The sequence below is a fragment of the Chaetodon trifascialis genome, chromosome 1 (assembly GCF_039877785.1).
Source record: "Chaetodon trifascialis isolate fChaTrf1 chromosome 1, fChaTrf1.hap1, whole genome shotgun sequence".
In the NCBI taxonomy this organism is placed as follows: Eukaryota; Metazoa; Chordata; class Actinopteri; order Chaetodontiformes; family Chaetodontidae; genus Chaetodon; species Chaetodon trifascialis.
The window spans coordinates 34,401,555-34,421,043 of record NC_092056.1 but is presented as its reverse complement, the minus strand read 5'-3'; the positions used below and the strand labels follow the sequence as shown (position 1 = coordinate 34,421,043).

The following is a 19,489-nucleotide window of genomic DNA, read 5'->3' as shown; positions in this document are numbered from 1 at the left end:
TGGAAAAAAAATTAAATGGTTATACCAAAAAGAACTTTATTGTGGAAAAAAAAATTAAATGGTTATTCCAAACAAACAAACAATTCTGAGTTATTTATTTACTGCCATAATTGGACTGATAAAGCATGGATGACTGCATGATAACCAGTAGAAAGTCTCTCACTTTTCCTTCCAGGCTGAATACTGTAGATAATTTACCTCAGATACAGGTGAACAGTCAACATTTTGGCAGCTTTCATGTATTTGGTTCTGATTACTCAAACATTCAGAGGGCATAAGGGAAACCCAGAATAGCAAAATTCAGAGTCCAGCTCTATCAGTGCTGCCTGAACAAGATGATTCATCACTTTCTTAATTTACAAAGGAGAATGTACCATCCAGAATTACATACATAATGTCTTGTGTAGGTTGCCAAAGGCAGGGAATTCAACTTGTTCCTTTGAATGATGTCATATGTTCATATTTTGTTCTCATGCTGTTACAAAGCATCTGCCTTTTCTATTTCATCAGTCTGTTTCATATGCCTCCTCAAGGTCCTGTTAGTAAATGCATCCTCATAGAAATGTGCCTGCATGCCCTCAAAAGAACACCCGTAACCTCTGCAGGTGTGATAAGATGTTTAGGGGTTTTTTTTGTAAAATCAACAGGAATTTTTTTCTCAAAAAAATGTTTGGCGTTCTACGTATTCTTGCATCATTCTCAGAAGGAGTAAGTGATAAAATGGGATATATTATTTTAATGTAACATGACAGTAACCTGCTAGCCAAAGAGTTATGGTATTTTCACTTTCACTAAAAAGGTTAATTACAGTAAAGTAGAAATACCCACAAAATGAGCTGGGGATATGGACACCAGCCCAAGTACATTTGAAAGCTGGCCCAGCTGCAGCCCAGATGAAAAAACAGATCCGCAGCAGTATTGCCAGAAGACACCGGCCCAAGTCCGTTTGGGAGCTGGCCCAGTTGCGGCACAGTGGCCCAAGTCCGGTTAGGAGCCGGCCCAAATGAAAAAAAACGGATCTGCACCAGTATCACCAGAAGAAACTGGTCCGAGTCCGTTTTGGAGCTGGCCCAGCTGCAGCCCAGATGAAAAAATGGATCTGCACCAGTACTGGCCCAGTTGTGCTAAAAGACACTAGCCCAAGTCCGGTTAGGAGCCGGCCTAGCCGCGGCCCAAATGAAAAAAAACGGATCTGCACCAGTGTCACCAGAAGACACTGGCCCAAGTCTGGTTAGGAGCTGGCCCAGCTGCGGCGGCCCAGATGAAAAAACAGATCCGAATCGGTATTGGCCTGTTGTGCTAAAGGACATCAGTCCGAGTCCGTTATGCCGATCCGGCCCGGAACTTATGGAGGGTCTGGGCCAGATCCGTGCCAAATAATTTCTGCTATCTGGGATATCAAGTTAAATGTCTCAAATACAATAAATTAGGTTCCACAATAAAACACTTCCACTGTGGCATCAACAGATACATTGTCATCAACTAGTTTGCCCATTAAATCACTCTTAGCACAGTCTACAATTTATAGGCACCATGGATGCCATAGCAATAATCAAATCAAATCAAATTATACTATCATCAAATCTGTAATTAATCAAATCTTAACAGATCATGTTCAGTATATACAATTTGGCTGGCAATATGCAATCAATACAACTATTTACAATTCAACATTTGGAGAGCACAACATAACACAACTCACCATTTAATAACACACTCACACATCACTCGACGACTGAACAGTTATTGCCTTAATGAAATGATGGAGTTGTAGTTGCTAGCCATGTCGATCTTGCAGTGTCCCGAGTCCCAACAGTGCGCGCACTGTATCTTTTTTTTCGTGCACTGTGCGTATAGTCTGAGCACGCATCAGTGCGTATGAGTAGTCTGCTGTGAAATGTTTAAATCTGGACAGTTGGGTGCCAAATCCTTCACCCTTCTCTTGTCCACATCCAACCGACGAAAAAATGGAGTTTCACGAAGAGAAACAATCAAGTTTTCCTTCACCGCAATCGCCATCCTTCCTTCACAGTCTCCACTAGCCATCTTTTCTCTTCTCTGGAAGTAGTTAAGGCTGTGGCGCGAATGCTTGCTGATGGATGTGATGGATTCAATGAATTGTCCTTGGTCTGGGCACACAGAGGTGCGAACTAGAAGTGAATTTTCATGCGCCAATGAAAAGCTGTCTCTGCTCGTAAACAATAAAGAAGTTTGCGATGTCTCATAGACTCTGGTATTACCGGCGCCCTTGAGGAGGAGGGCTTTATATGGAATGGCAAATCGCAAGTCTAGCCTAAAGTCGGACACATTTAATGGTTGCTGGAAGTGTGGCAGGTACCACTACACCATTGCACAAGTAAAAACCCTATGTATTTTTGTTTGTTTATTTCGTATTTGTTAGGTTTGACTGATTCATGGTTGATCTTGGTAGATATATAAAAGAGTCAATATTTCAAGGGAGGGGCGGCGCCCTAGCGCCCTCTATTGACCAGCCATCACTGTTCCACATCTTAATCCCACTTATAAAGCTCTGATTGTTTTCTCCAGCTGTTGGAAATAACTGTGATTTGCACAACACAAGATGTGGATGGCAGCTAAGAACAAGACTAATAGTATGACAGGTTTGTCCAAGACAAAAGGCTGCATAAAGTTATGGGGAGTTGCAGAATTTCTGAGTGACAGCTCACATGACACATAGTCGTATTATTGTGAACATAAAAGGTTAGTGTAACTTTAACAAATGATGACAACTATGTCACTGGATCCCTGTTTGCATAATGGTTTTAATACAGTAACCTTGTATCTCCAGTAGCATTGCAACTTAACAAATACTGAAAGGATGAAGAGATCAAGGTGTTTGAAACCTTGGAACCATTGAACCAGGGCATAAACAATATGGCATGATGGGTAAGGCTTTGATTAAAGAGGAGATAAGTTGATTAGTTCTCATGTGTGGTCATTTACTCAAGTTCAAACACACAGACTCAAGCAAAGAAAATAACCAGATATATAACCAGCAAATATAACCAGACATATAGTATACTGAACATTACAGCACAATGACATGCCACAAGCAGCCATGCTGCATACTTGCCCTCAATTACAGCGTGTGCCGCCAGCATGAATAATGGACAATAGTTTTGTGTTCTTCACTCTTCAATGAGCTCTTATACACACATATGCCACAGCTGCCCTAAATTAACAGCATTGGTAATTACCAAAATCATTTTTTATGTTTCTGTAATGGTTAATACACCAATATGTAGAAGCTCTTTAACCGAAATTATATTTTTAATCCTAAAATATAATTATTATTGTTTTCCATGAGTTCAAGTTTACTGATTTACATTCACATTATAGTCATTTACTTGTATTCCTGAACAGAAAAGTTAGTTTTAGTGGTTGAATGTTATGCTTCATTAATTTCTGACTTCTCAGAGAAGCCCAGTGAGCCGGCTCAAATTTGGGTATAAAAAGGTGAATTCAGTTTGAAATTCCTCATTCCTGTTCAAAATGGTTAAATGTCAGGAACTCACTGAAAATGAAAGAGTCCGCATTAAAGCACTTCATGTTGCTGGATGGTCTCTGAGACAAATAGGGAAAGACAAAGTGTTCTCATAGTGTGGTCAAGTATTCTATGGAGTCAATTGCTGAGGCTGGTACTACAAAATGCACCAAGGAAGAGGCAGGAAACGAAAGTTAACTGAAGCAGATATCAGACACCTCAAGATTTTAAGTACTCGAGACAGAAGGAAGACCACTGCTGATCTTCAGGCAGAGATGAATGCTTTTAGATCAGAGTCTGAGAAAGTCTTCAGAATGACTATAAGCAGATGACTGACGGAACAAGGCTTAATATATATATGCACACACACAGGTACATATCTACATGTCTGCCTCTATCTCTCTACATGCCTGCCTGTGTCTTTTTTCTTTCTCTTTGTCTGTCCATTTTGTAGAGATGCCAAAGAGGAAGATGAAGAAAGACCATCTGGTGAATAGTGAATGAAAGGAGGACAAAGTAAAGAAAAAACCCCTGAAGAGCAAGAGGCAAAGGAGAGAAACAACTCAGAACAGAAGATCACGAAGGGAAACAGAAGGAGGAGAAAAGGGATGGTTGGAGATGTGAGGAGCTCTGTGAAAGAGGACAAACAGAGTGGAGGATAGATGAAAACAAGAAAGGGTATAGCGAGGAAAATACACAGTCCCTGGTCCGGGTTTGAAAGTGAAAGAAACAAAGCTACACTGGACTAAGAAGCTGGGAGCTTTGGAAAAGAAGGAACGATAAGCAAGGGCTGGTTGAGGAACGAAAGAAACCTCTGGATGGTCTCCACGAGGACGGTCAGCAGGTTACTGCCCCTCTGAAGATGGCCTCCAACTTCAATGACATTGTCAAGCAGGGCTATGTACGCATGCGCAGCCGCAAGCTGGGGGTGAGTGTTTGTATGTGTGTGTGTTCGTTTTGTCTGTCCACTGATGTTTTGTCACATCACATCACACTCAAATAGCTGCAAACTCTTCCACCTGGGTGAGTTAACAAGTGTAATACATATACTGTTCCTATATTGATATGTGCATGACTTCATGCAGTGTCCAGCGTTTTGTATTTGCATACGTTAATGAGGTATGAAAAACATTTTTTAAAACAGATTTTTCAAAATGAACTTGTAGTTTTTTATAAGCTGTGGCCACTGCTAGTAATGTAAGAAAAACTACAGGATCCGGTTATAAACCGGAAACAAAACAATAGGCACGCCCCATGCACGTGTTTGGTCTTGCCTGCTCACTAGCTGTAAAAAAAACCACCCTCGGCCCGGGGCCCATGGTGGGGCGGAAAAGAGAGATTTCTGTTCCAAGCAGGGGGGCACCGGGCCCTTTCTCTACAATGTTTTTTAATGTACGATATGTGTGGGCTTATATATATTGACCCAGTCAGGATGAGTCATGGTTGGTTAAAACTTTACAAGACTGACTTTAGTGATCTGTTTACATGGAGTTTGCGTTTGATAATTATCAACAACAAAAATGATGATGTAATTTTACTTTACATGCACTTGAACAGGGACTGGGCTACAGGAGGAGAGAGTGGGAGAGAGGGAAAGGAGTAGAGATGATGGAGAACTTCTGTCCCTCTCATATTGTGTATTTTCTCATCATGTGTGTCACATATGCAAATACAGACATTGTAATTGCTGTGAAATACTCACATGATACTGATTTGACTGCGGCGAGCCTTGGAATCTCTAGTTGATGCACCGCAGTAGTCACGCAGGACTCGCGTGACTCTCACGCTGCTCATGGCGGCAGTGTGGACACTGTAATCTGTTTGTATGGATGCCGAAATGAAAACCATGCCGTAACGCCACGCTCATGCTCTGCGCAGGCGTGCTATGTGGCCCCGGCTTTACTGAAGGCTTTGAGCCTTGTGTCAAAAATGTAGTATGTGTGCTTGTAAGCCCTGCATGTTGTAAAGCGATGTTATCATGAGCTTTATTGGGTTTAAAGGGCCCGGTCATGTGCCCAGCCCTGGCCCGGTAGTGATTTGTTCCACTAGTGCCCCGCGCAGTGGTATTTTCGCACAGCGCAGGCAGCCGCGCAGCGCACTTGGTATTTCGGTAAACCGAGGCGCACAGAGATACGCCAGGATGGGCGTGGCAGGGCGCAGTAGGGGGAGGTGTCGACATAATCAGTCGGTGGATTTGGATTTTCGGTCTATTTCGGTCCACGCCGGCGGCGTAAAAGTACGCTGAAAGCTCACCACCCTAGACCTGGTCAACTCTGTCCGCCAGCGGCGCACCACTGGGCAAGTGGATTTTCGTAAACCAGGAGTCGTGCGCCCACGTCACCAGTACCTCACAGGCAGGTTTCCACAGTGTCTGGCATTTCACTGTGAAGGGGAACTACCTTAATTTGATGTTGCATTCGTTGATAAAACGACGGGGCACCACCTTCCTCAGCTAAGAAAGACTGCAGAAATTAACTGCTATAACGCTGCTAAAATACTAAAGAATGAACTAACAGTAAACCAGTCTGATAACCTGAAGTGTAAATTCTGGATACAGGGATCCTAGATATTCCGTTCAAAAGGACACCACCTAACCAGGACTTAAATCAAAATATCATTTATTAAGCAGAATTATGGATAATGAGTGATATATCATGAATAATACGACAGAAGATATGAGGTGATATGACAGAACACACAAGAAACTTATGGCAACACAATGGTAAATAAGTTGGCGATAGTGAGAAGTAGTTGAAAGGGAATAATGGGGACGCAAACGTAGAGTTAAGGGATTAAACGATTAATGGAGAGAATTTTGGACGAATTGACCCTCTCTTAACCTCACGGACCAACTCTTATTCAAACCCGCTTAGCGTGCCTACTTGATTGATGGCGTCCCGGTGAGTTCTGCTCCGAACTAACTCGAAGACGTTCCAGATGTTCGTCCGTGGCTTGGTCTGCTTGGTGGTCCGGTGGAAGGCCCAGGCACACCAAGGTGAAGAGCTGATGTTGAACGGTGACGTCTCTGGAACTGGCTCTACGGTGTCAGTTACAGATGAGGGACGGCTCCGGATGGTTGTTAGCTGGACCAAGGATCAACAGCTGGCTGCAGGGTTTGGTTCGGTTGAGTCCGTGAAGGATTATTTTAGACTGATAGTACAAATTAAGAGTCTCTTCGATGGCCGGTCGAAGAAGGCTACAAAATTAGTATTACTTGCCTAAATTGACTGATGTTAAAACAAAACATTTGGCTAAAAAAAAATTATTTAACTTGAAAGCTTACGGCAAATTATAAGAGTACGTCTTCTGAAGATAACTTACACTACTCGGGGTGGCTTTTGAGTAGCTCGAAGACGAAAAACTTAAAGAGAAAAACGACTGTGCAAAACTAAGACAAAGAAGAAGGGAAAAAGAACTCAGCTGAGAGTAACTAGACGTAGAAAGACGAAAAATAAAAACAGGACTGAGTTGAACTGGACTACACGCAGTTTTTAAAGGTCGCTCCGGGGCGTGTCAAAAGGGCAGGCCATCGAACACGTGAGACGGTTTGCCGCGCGCAGTGTAGTTTCGACTCATGTGGCTCAAATTAATTAATGACTCATACGAGGGGTTCATCTGCTTCTCACTATGGTCAACTACATATATTTTGAATGACAAATTTTCAATAACATTTCAACATTGTTCACAGCATGCATTAGGCACTTCCTGTGGTTGGGTGACAACATTAAATGATAATCATGGTACAGTTTCATCCCAACATGTATAATGACTCAATGTATAACTAATACAAAAATAAAGAAATAAAGAAAGGCAGACTATATTTGCCAAAATGATTATCACTATTACGGTTACTTAATTAATATTAATAAAATGTGTCAAGTCAAGCATGGTTAATCTGAAGGTTAGGAACCTCTGGATGGCAGTATGGTTCTATGGTAAAAATTCAGACAAACTTTATAAAACCATTAAAATCACAACTTTGTCATACTTCGGGTTAGAGATATTGGGAAAACACCAATGTTATGCGTACAATGAGTCCTGTAAGGTGAAGACATCAAAAGTTAAGTGTAACATAGAAGTTTGGTTTTCCTTGAGTATGGAGAAAAAGCACACAGCCTATGCCAGAAGTTGCTTCGGGAATGTCCAATTTACAACCCATCAGCCCTATCTGGTTTGTGGATTCCTCTGAGGCATATCATTTGTCTCTCCAGACAGTTTAACTGTCTTGTTCTCTCATGGGGCTATCGGGAGAGAATTAGCATTGCCATGAGAAACATAGTGAGGAGAAGGTGAGGAGAAGGCAGCCTTTGATGTTGAGGTGTCTGTGTCTCTGGCTTCCCCCGAGAAGAAAACATGGAGGAGATTCCTCTTGGCCAGACATCTTGTCTCTGAAATTAACACCTTCTTTGTAAGCAAACCAGTTGGTCTATAACTCAACCAGTTAGACTGGTTTACAACTCCATTTCTCTGGAGTATTGCAGAGAGGGTAAGAGAGTGTCAGTTAGAGGCCAGTTCTGCTACAACTGCGATCAATAATTAGCAACAGCCATGATTCAATGCAACTATCTGAGTCAGCACATACAGTCAGACCTACATTTATATATTTTGACCACATCTGACCACATCGCAAGCACGTTTGGCACGCGTAATGGTCACTCAACCTGACCAAATGTACACAGGTGAAACAGGGATGTCTGTGACTCAAATTGCCTTGACAAACGTGTATGCCACTTTCTCCAGGTCGGCACGACTCATTCATCCCGGCGAATTCTAGCATCCCTACAATCTTTCAGGGGGACACCCCTCTGGATGGGTGGCTGCAAGGTGACAATGGCTATCCACTGAAAACGTGGTTGAGGACGCCATATATCACACCTTCAACAAGACAGCAGCGTGGTTTTAATGGTGTTTTCAGCAGTGCTTGGTCAGTCATCGAACGCACACTGCGATCAATAATCAGCAACAGCCACGATTCATGGCAACTATCTAAGTCAGCACATACAGTCAGACCTAAATTTATATATTTTGATCAGCATCCCATCTGTCCACATCACAAGCGCGTTCGGCATGCATAGTGGTCACTCACCCTGACCGAATGTACACAGGTGAAACAGGGATGCGAACTAATCAATTAACGTCACTGTGCCAACCAGAAACAGCCGTGGCATCCTACAGAGCATATATACTGCATCTATCTATCTAGAACTTGAGAGACACAGAGAGACAGACACACGGAAAAAACATAAGTGATGACCGCTGTCTGCTATTACCCAAGTCATTTCATTCCAAATACAAATGTAATCATTGTAATGCTTAATGTTATCTACAAAGATGGAGTACATCATTGCTTTGAGGAGGAGGATGATGAGGAGGAGGAGGCCAAGGATTTACCATCTAAGGACCTCATATTTAGACATGAGTGATGTCAGTCTCCTCCTGGGAGAAGTTTGGGTGTCGGACACTTTCCTGTGCGGGCTCAGTCATCCTCAAAACTTGCCATGCACCTTGCCATTGGTGTTTTTAAAGGTGGGGCAAGGAGCTGGTGTGATTGGTGAAGATTGGACTTGGCTGTGTCAAACCCACTGTACACCTTCTCCCTTCCCTCCTTCTGAGATGCACCGCTGGGTGGGACTGAGATGAGAAGAGGGAGGAGATGCGCCGGCAGTGCAGTGCACGAAAATATCAAAGTCTGCGCCACTACGCCCCATCGGCAAAGCAGGCCTGACTTTGCACTGCGCCGAATTGAATGGAAAATAGAGCTCAAAGTGATCAGGCAAACAATTTGAACCAAGAGTAGATTAGTGAGGACTTTGCAGTCCACAAGGCTCACAGAATGACATTCGGACAGGTGAGTGCATAACAACTATGTCAACAACCACTGATTTGCTTGGCAACATAAAGCATTATATGCTATATAAAAAAAACTGTACAGCTGTCTTTGCTTCAGTATGTGTGTTTGCGACTGTAGTCGCTGTGGAGTTTATATTCTTGATACATTGTCTGCTGTGGTGAGGTTTTATTCTACTGTTCATTTGGTAGTTATTTCATTTCTGTAGCCTAATATTGCTAGGAAATGCATCTCTCTCAGGGTCCTGGCCTCTCTGATGACCTTCTCTTTAAAACTGGTGTTCCATTTTCCCAGGAACCTGAAAGCAGTCTCAGCTCCAAACATCAACAAGAAGTCTTGCAAAATCTACTAAAAAGGGAAGGACAAACATTACATTCACTTAAAAATAAATAAAGTATTTCTCACAAGTGTTTTTCGAATTCACATTTGTTATCTACCAGTCCCTTAGTGTCCAAGAAATGAGGAAACATTTGAAGTTTGTCTGCTGATTGCTGTGGGTCATGGAGCATCTGTTGATGATAGCGAGACTACGTCACAGTCAGTGGTGTGGTGAAGAAGAGACATGGCCTCTACACATTGATCTCCTGTCTGCTGGTCATTTGTAGAACCAAGTGTTCTTGATGATGTGGGACCTCCTTTTAGCTCCACTCGGTTATGGAATGTAGATCTAGTTCACTCAATTACAATGCTTTTTCAATTCCTTAACTCCAATTTGCTTAAGCTAGGTTGTGAAGTCAGGCAAACTTGAGTGTGAAAGTATTCAAGTAATAAAATTACATTTCTTGAGTAAGTGAAGGTTGAATCAGCTGTCATCCAGCATCACTTGTGTCACTGCTTATACTGCTTGAGGTTGAGAAACTCTAAGAACACACATATATATATATATATATATATATATATATATATATATATATATATATATTAATGACATACATCACCTACCTGCACCGATAAAGTCTGAGTAGCTGACTTCCTGTTTCACGTATTTCTTTGTCCCTCCGTGTGTTACTTCTATCAGTATCTTAACCAGTTAGGAAAACAGATAACTTTCATTAATAAAAGCAACAAGTGGACTGTCACTGTAAAAAAATAGTCTTTGTGGTAGCTGTTACTGAATGTATAGTAGGGGTGTCACAACGTCCCATCGCCTCCATCAAGTGTAATCCCGTAGACTGTGACTTTAGGCATTTTCAGTAGTATAACTGGGAAACTGGGCACGCTTGTCAGGATAGAACTAGATCACAAGGTTGTGATCTAACAACTGAAGTTAAAACTTCAGTGATATGCTGCCTTACCTTCAACAAATTTGTACAGTGCGTTGGCCGGCAAACACATGTTACTTCAGGGAAAACCACCACCAGAGTCTGTCGTCACCAGGCTACAACATCCGCCACTGTGGGTTAAGGACTAAGAAAGTGTCAAGCAATGGCAAACGCATCTTAAAGTAGGCAAAAGTATATAACTTCCTCATTATGACTATGTTGATGTCAAAATAAGATTTGTAATGCTTAAATTTCATCGTAGATGTCCTAGTGTTAGTTATCAGCACCCAAATAGGTGATCATCATTGCCCCTTTAATCATTGCCCAAATCACTGCAAACTGAAAACTTGGACTAGTATGTATTTGAATACATATTCATATGGGGGCTGCACGGTGGCGCAGCAGGTAGTGCGCATGCCTCACAGCAAGAAGGTCGCAGGTTCGATTCCTGGGTCGGGCCTTTCTGTGTGAAGTTTGTATGTTCTTCCCGTGCATGCGTGGGTTCTTTCCAGGCACTCCGCTTCCTCCCACAGACCAAAAACATGCTCATTAGGTTGATTGGTGACTCTAAATTGCCCCACTTCAGTGGTCTGTGGCCCTGGAAGGGTCTGAACATTGGAATGTGACATTGCCTGAGGCCTTAGAGACCACACATTTGTACTTCATGACATTTGCCAGCTTTGTACTAAATTTTTCTGTCTGCCGTTTTTTTTGTCTTTTTATCTGTCTTTCTATTAAAATAGCTTAACAATGAGCTGAAAGATGCTAAGGCTGATAGGAACTACAGAGTTGGATAATCATTTTGTGTGGGTCACATTACGCATAGTCATTTGATTAATTTTTAATATGAAATATTTATTAGTATCGCTTCAACATGAAGTTCATTGTTAATTATCAAATCCAAACATTTATAGATCATTATAGTGCATTGCAAGAATACAGTAACATCTTCCTAGCTGAATATGCTTCTTTTTGGAGAAGTGTTGTATCAAAAAACAATAATAAGAATTTCTCTCTCTGCAATTGAGGTAAATAAAAGCCACTATTGAACAGTACAATCATTATGCAACCAGAAAAGCCTGGATGAATGGAGAGATCAGGGCTCTTTCCAGAGTCCAAGAAGATGCTTTGTCTGTCTGGTGATAAAGAAGCATACAGCACCGCAAGAGCAAGACTGAAAGCTGGCATGAAGAAGGCAAAGTGGAGGTATCAGGCAGACCTCAACATTGACAACACCAAAGACATGTGGCAGGTGATCCAGAGAGAGACTACAAAAGCAGGATCACTCCCATCATGTGTGAGGCCATACTTCCAGGTAAACTTAAGACCTTTTTATGCTCATTTTGATCTCCTTAAAAAAGAGTTGGCTGTCATCTCCAGGAGATCTGCCACTGCCAGTGTCTGCAGTGGATGTGAGAAGAAACTTGCTGAGAGTTGCTGAGAGTTGAGCAAAGCTGCTCAGCCTGATCTGTGGCCATGTGCGGAGAACATGTGCCAGCCATTTAGTCAATGTAATTACTGACATTTTTAACAAATCACTAGATGTGTTTCCATCAAAGCTGTAGTAGGTAAGATCGAGAAAAGAGCAGACTTGGCCTGAAAATTTGAACCAACACAAGATCCACATCACGCCCCCTCCCTCTCTGCTGCACTTATGCCCTGCCTCCAAGCCCCTCTTCCCTGCGGCGTCTGCGTGGCTGCCGTGACAACCAGTAACGTTAGCCTTCGCATCGGAAACAAGCTAACTCTGCCCACACTACATCACAGTCCCTAACATACCGTACATGCTGCAGAGTGTTACTGTAACAATCACTATTAGCTTTATAGTTATTTGTTGTCTTAGCCATACATGCTGTTATTGGCAGCGGCGGTATGGGCAGTTTCTCTTTTGTGGGTGGCTGTTGCTCCACCATAGCTTTCACTAGCCTCCTGTCACCGCTCACAGAGCTGTTTGACTGAGTGGCAGCTGGCAGCATGAGCGGAGGGAGGGGGCGGTTCGCAGCGTGTGTGAGTAGTGATTGACAGACGTCAGACACTCCGTCAGACGCTCCTCTGGCTCTGATTGGTTGTTTTGTGTCGGACAGGGTGGATTCTTGCAAATTGCAGAAGGAGCAGTAGATGGGACCAATGTAATCACAAATTACATGTTTCATGTACTGCTGTCTGGGCATAGGGACAGCTTTAGCAAATATGACAAAAAAATACTTTTATACAAGTTACCTATTGCAGCTTCAAGGTTTTTTTGTGTTCATTTTGAAATATCACATTCGAAAAGCTTGATGGAAATGGCAAAAATCGAAAACCACATTTAAAAAAAAAAGTTTTATTCCCACTTGTGGTGGTGTTTGCCTTTTTTGTTAATGCACTAAATGGGTGATGGAAACACCTTTGCCAAATAAGTTTTGACCCAGTGAAGATAACTCACAACTGAGCTGTTGTTTCCACTACAAAAAAAGAGGAAGAAGTTTTTGTTTTAAGTGGTAAATGGGCTGTATTATGTAGCACTTTTCTGGCAACCACTCAAAGCGCTTTTACAACACTAGTCTAGATTCACCCTTTCACATGATGGCTAGGCCACCAGCTCATTTCAAGTATTCAACCATTTACACACACACACACACACACACACACACACACACACACACACACACACACACACACACACACACACACACACACACACACACACACACACTGATGGCACAGTGGTTGGGAAACACAGTACTATGGGTTTGAGTATGACACTCTGTCGTACTTGCCAGCTCTGCCCTCTCTTGTTCAAGGTTTACATCCCCAACTGTAATCCCTGACCTGGCACTGACCTGAATCTTAATTTTGCTCATCTACCAAGAATCTGTGATATCAGTAAGGTGAGGTGCCTGCACAGAGCCCACAGGATACTAAAAGTCAATACCCACCCCAGCCACAATATTCACCATGTTCACCATGCTGCCATCTGGAAAGCAACATCCACTGCCAGACAACACAGCTTTCCTCAGACTGTGAGATGTCGTAACTCCATTGTAAATAAGTGACATGGAATTTTCTGTTGTGCAAGTTTTGCACATTACTTTATCATATCAGATGAGTTAAGTTTTCTTTTAAAAGATGGCACAGTTGGACCATAATAACAGAATGCACCTTCACCAGATTTATTTCTCCTCATGGGTTCAGTTAGGAGACTAATGCATGATAATTTGAGAGGCTTTGTATGCAGTGAGTGGGTCAGTGATGTATTTAGGAGCTATACTAGGAGTAATATATTCAGTTTTCCTTGCTGCAGTGAGCACTGCAGCTTTTTGAACGAGCTGAAGCCATCCTGCATCTGAGATGTGTGAAACTCCTCCTTCGTCAGTCAAGTTCTAGTTTCACCTGACTGTCAAGTACTATAATCAATTTATCAAATGTTCCAAGAGATTCATGTATGGTATTCATGGTATTATGTTCTTGACTAATTTTGACAATTGAACAGGCTATTTTGCATGTAATGACTTATACAATGAAATTATGCTGATATGTTTTGGAGAGAACAACCATTAGACTGAGAATCAACAATCAGTTCAGATCAACAAGATCTATTCATTTGGAAATTGTGCTTAATGTAGGCTAACTGAGCAAACTGTAGGCTACCTGTACTTAATCATTTGCAAAGATATACGGAGACATTGAGACATGTACTATGTCATTTGCAATTTGATGAAATGAATGAGAAATTCAATTCTGTTGTGAACAATTGCCAAGTAATTTGGACGTTTGTCCGTGTTATTTTGAGAATGTAATTTCTCTTTCAAGAAATGAGCCAAACCAATGGAGAAAAACTGTAAGACAAGAAAAGTGTTCTATAAATACTTACCATTTATCTATAATCCTTTTGATGAACACAGTTTTTCAAGATAGTGTTACATATCTACACTATATTGCCAAAAGTATTGGTTCAACTTGCTTTGACTCGCATATGAAATTAAATGACATCCCATTCTTAATCCATAGGGTTTAAAATGATGTTGGTCCACCCTTTGCATCTATAACAGCTTCAACTCTTCTGGGAAGGCTTTCCACAAGTTTTAGGAGTGTGTTTATGGGAATTTGTGAGGTCACACACTGATGTTGGACAAGAAGGCCTGGCTCTCAGTCTCTGCTCTAATTCATCCCAAAGGTGTTCTATCAGGTTGAGGTCAGGAGTCTGTGCAGGCCAGTCAAGTTCATCCACACCAAACTCTTTCATCCATGTCTTTTTGGACCTTGCTTTGTGCACTGGTCCACAGTCATGTTGGAATAGGAAGGGGCCATCCCCAAACTGTTCCCACAAAGTTGGGAGCATGGAATTGTCCAAAATCTCTTGGTATCCTGAAGCACTCAGAATTCCTTTCACTGGAACTAAGGGACCAAGCCCTGCTCCTGAAAAACAACCCCACACCATAATCCCCCCTCCACCAAACTTTACACTTGGCACAATGCAGTCAGACAAGTACCATTCTCCTGATGTATGGCTCGGATGCAGCTGCTCAGCCATGGAAACACATTCCATGAAGCTCTCTACTCACTGTTCTTGAGCTAATCTGAAGGCCACATGAAGTTTGGAGGTCTGTAGCGATTGATTCTGCAGAAAGTTGCCAACCTCTGTGCACTATGCACCCAGCATCTGCTGACCCCGCGCCTTCATTTTACGTGGCCTACTACTTTGTAGCTGAGTTGTTATCATTCCGCTTCCACTCGCTTCCACTTTGTTATAATACCACTAGTTGACTATGGACTATTTAGGAGCGAGGAAATTTCACAACTGGACTTTTTGCACAGGTGGCATCCTATCACAGTACCACGCTGTTCACGTGCACGCTCCAGTTGCGTTGCATTACGTTAGGCAAGCACTCAGCTGCTGCCTTGATCAAGCTTCACCACCGGTCTAAACTCACTGGTACACAGGGTCAAAAATGGAAAAAAAAAAAAAAAAGAAGATAAAAAGAAAGCCAAAGTAAGTCTTCTCATCTCAGCCATTAAAGTGTCAAACGAAATAAGTTAGCATTGTGCATCACCTAATATTGGACGTTTCATTGCTGTCACTAAGCTACGGCTAGCTAGTGACTGTTACTTTGCTAGCGTGCTACGTATAGTTAGCAAACATAACTTCACTGATAACCTACATAGATGTAAATGTCATAAGACAAGTATTTGGATAATGTATGCTTTGAATTGTGCAGGTAGTCAGAGAGGTTGCATTGTAATGTTCACTTTAATTACCTCTTACACATAGGATGTTTCAGATACATGAACATGAACTCTATTTTTGCCAGCATAAGCAGGCTACTGCATCTGAGTTTAGCCATGGTTCTGGGCAGTGGACTCCTCAGCTTATTCCACAACTTCCACAATCCACAAAAAATCATAGCCTAGTCAGCCAGCTAATGTGCTGTAGTTAAAGGGCATTGGGCTCTATTTTCGACTCAAGAATAAGAATATATATATAAACAAAATATACCACAAAATATAGAACAGAATATAAAACTATATATAGCACTGCAACAAAAACAATTTCCCCTTGGGGATAAATAAAGGATTTGTGATTCTGATTCTGATGTCTAAATATGAGGTCCTTAGATGGTAAATCCCCGGCCTCCTCCTCATTCTCCTCAAAGCAATGATGTACTCCATCTTTGTAGATAATGTTAAGCATTACAATGATAACATTTGTATTTGGAATGAAATGACATGGGTAATATTGGACAACGATCATCACTTATGTTTTTTCCATGTGTCTGTCTCTCTCTGTCTCTCGAGTGCTTTGAGATAGATGCAGTATATATGCTCTGTAGGATGCCACGGCTGTTTCTGGTTGGCATGGCGACGTTAACCAATTAGTTCGCATCCCTGTTTCACCTGTGTACATTCGGTCAGGGTGAGTGACCATTACGCGTTCGTCAGATGAGATGCTGATCAAAATATAGGTCTGACTGTATGTGCTGACTCATATAGCTGCATTGAATCGTGGCTGTTGCACTGCTGAAAACACTGTTTTCACACTGCCGTCTTGTTGACGGTGTGATATATGGCGTCATCAACCACGTTTTCAGTCGATAGCCGTTATCACCTAGCAGCCACCCATCCAGAGGGGTGTCCCCCTGAAAGACTGTAGGGATACTAGAATTCGCCGGGATGAATGAGTCGTGCCGACCTGGGGAAAGTGGCTAAGTGTGTCACCAGGCAATTTGAGTCACAGATCACCAGACATCCCCGTTTCACCTGTGTACATTCGGTCAGGTTGAGTGACCATTACGCGTGCCGAACGCGCTTTCGATGTGGTCAGATGAGATACTGATCAAAATATATAATATATATAATTTAGTTCTGACTGTATGTGCTGACTCAGATAGTTGCATTGAATTGCGGCTGTTGCTAATAAAATGCCAGACACTGTGGAAACCTGACTGTGAGGTGTTGGTGACGTGAGCACATGACTCCGCCGGTTTACGAAAATCCATTTGCGCCGCTGGCGCACAGAGTTGACCAGGTCTGAGGTGGCGAGCTTTCAGCGCACTTTTACGCCGCCGGCGCAGACCAAAATGATCGAAAAGTCCAATGCGCCGGCTCATTATGCCAACACCTCCCCCTACTGCGCCGCAATGCCTATCCTGGCGCACCTCTGTACGCCTGGGTTTACCAAAATACCAAATGCGCTGTGCGCCTGCCTGCGCTGCTTGAAAATACTACTGCGCCGGTGGCGCAGCCTGCGCCGCGCCAGCAGCAGAGTCGGAAATAGAGCCCTATATTTTGTCTTTTTTTTGTTTTGCTTTTTTTAATTGGCCAGATGCACTCAGGCAATGTTTGCAGAGACCTGCACCTGGTAGAGAAAGGATGCCTTCATGTTCACCTTCCTCTGAACTTTGTACGTACAACTAGTACTATTGTTGCTGTTATTGTTATTATTATTAGCAATTATTACTTTTATAATCACATCACATTAACACTACTAATATTAATCAGTAGTATTATTTCACCTTGTAACAGCCTAATAGTAATAATAGTACTGATGGCAGTAATTGTAATTTATCTACCATAAGTTACATGGTCAGATAAAATGTATTTCTACAATGCGACTATGTGATAGGATGATAGAAATTACCAAATGCAATTGTGTAACAAACAGCAGCTGTTTGAGTCATTATTTGTTAAATATCCTTGAACATTCTCCATAGTATTTTTGTCTGTGCAATTTAATAAAGTGTGTCAGTCAATTTGCCTGCTGAAGTGTTAGAGTGACTATAAGAACATTTTTTGTTGGTATAGTTTCTGGAGTTCATCCATTCTTTGAGTTTACATTTGTTAAATATTTTTGAGTTTATATCCTTTATAAGTCGACCCTTTTCAGTCATAATTTGCTTGTTTTTTCAGTGTCCTTAAAAGCACTTTTATTTCCATAGTTGATAGAGTAGAGTTAGAGAGTTAGAGTTAATTTCATGTTAAATATCCTTTAATTTATGAGCACTTTTACACTTTATGGAGTTCATCCATGCTTTGAAACAAACTTTGAGTGTGTAATAAATTATTTGAAATAATAAAAAGATAACTGTTCTGAAACTATTCTGCTGTTTGTTCATGCATCACGTATTGTTTTGCCGGGGGGTGCCTAAGGGCCAAAGGGCTAGAGCCTGCTCTGGAATGACCCATTCTTTCATAAGTGTTTGTAGAAACAGTCTGCATGCCTTGGTGCTTGATTTTATACTCCCGTGGCCATGGATTTCAATTATTTGGATGGGTGAGTGAATACTTTTGGCTATATAGTGTATACATATTTATGATATAGTCCAAGTTTGGATGTAGTGTCCCCTGACTATAAATTTAAACATATATAAGTTTGCAAAATATATATTAACTGAAATATGGGAGGCAAGGCAGAAAAAAAGGAACGTGCATGTTATATTACATGGTGTATGCAGGAGGTTTTAAGGGCTTCAATTAATCAAAAATAATCACGTAGAAAAGTCCTTAAAAAGAGGACGAGGAAGGACATAGACCAACTCTTAACAATAAGCCAACTAAAGGTGTAAGAAATCTATTGACTGTATTTGTAAAATAGTTTATATCAAGGTAGAAAAGCTTTTTATGTGAAATCCAAAGATTAATTCTAAAAAATATATTGAGGAACTTGGAAGTAGGTGTTGCCGTCTACTCATCTTGTAACTGCAGTAGTCTCCACCAAATGGAAATTTTCTCTCTACCTCCTTCCACATTTCACTCCTTCTCTCTTCAGATTTAAAGCTGCAGTAGGTAACTTGTATAAAAGTAATTTTTTACCATATTTGCTAAAACTATCCCTATGCCCTGTGAAAAAAAACGGCTCTATTGGTCCCACCTACTGCTCCTACTGCGATTTGCAAGAATCCACCATGCCCGACACAAAACAACCAATCAGGGCAAGAGGAGTGTCTGAGGGAGTGTCTGACGTCTGTCAATCACTACTCACAAATGCTGCGAGCTGCCCCCCTCCCTCCACTCATGCTGCCGTCTGCCGCTCGGTCAAACGGCTCTGTGAGCAGCATCAGGAGGCTAGTGAAAGCTATGGTGGTGCAACAGCCACCTGCAAAGGACAAACAGCCCACACCGCTGCTGCCAACAACAGCATATACGGCTAAGACAACAAATATCCATAAAGCTAATATTGATATATTGTTACAGTAACACTCCGCAGCACGTACGGTATTTTAGCGACTGTGATGTAGTGGCTGGCAGAGTTAGCTTGTTTCTGCGCAGATGCCGCAGGGAGGAGGGGCTTGGAGGCAGGGCATGAGTGCAGCGGAGAGAGGGGGAGTGACGTGGTGTAACGGGCGAATGGAGAACCCATTTGCAGTGCCGGCCGATATAATGGGAACACGGAACAAC

At 42.0% G+C, this 19,489-nt stretch overlaps 1 protein-coding gene across 1 annotated transcript in view; it reads left to right on the top strand.

The window, feature by feature from the left end:
• Positions 1–19,489, top strand: part of dok4 (docking protein 4) — a 193,113-nt gene that overhangs the window by 93,609 nt on the left and 80,015 nt on the right. The window contains exon 2 of the mRNA XM_070961092.1: positions 3,960–4,433. Coding sequence (XP_070817193.1) covers positions 4,368–4,433 — 66 coding nt within the window. The 5' untranslated portion in view covers positions 3,960–4,367. The remainder of the gene's footprint in view (positions 1–3,959; positions 4,434–19,489) is intronic.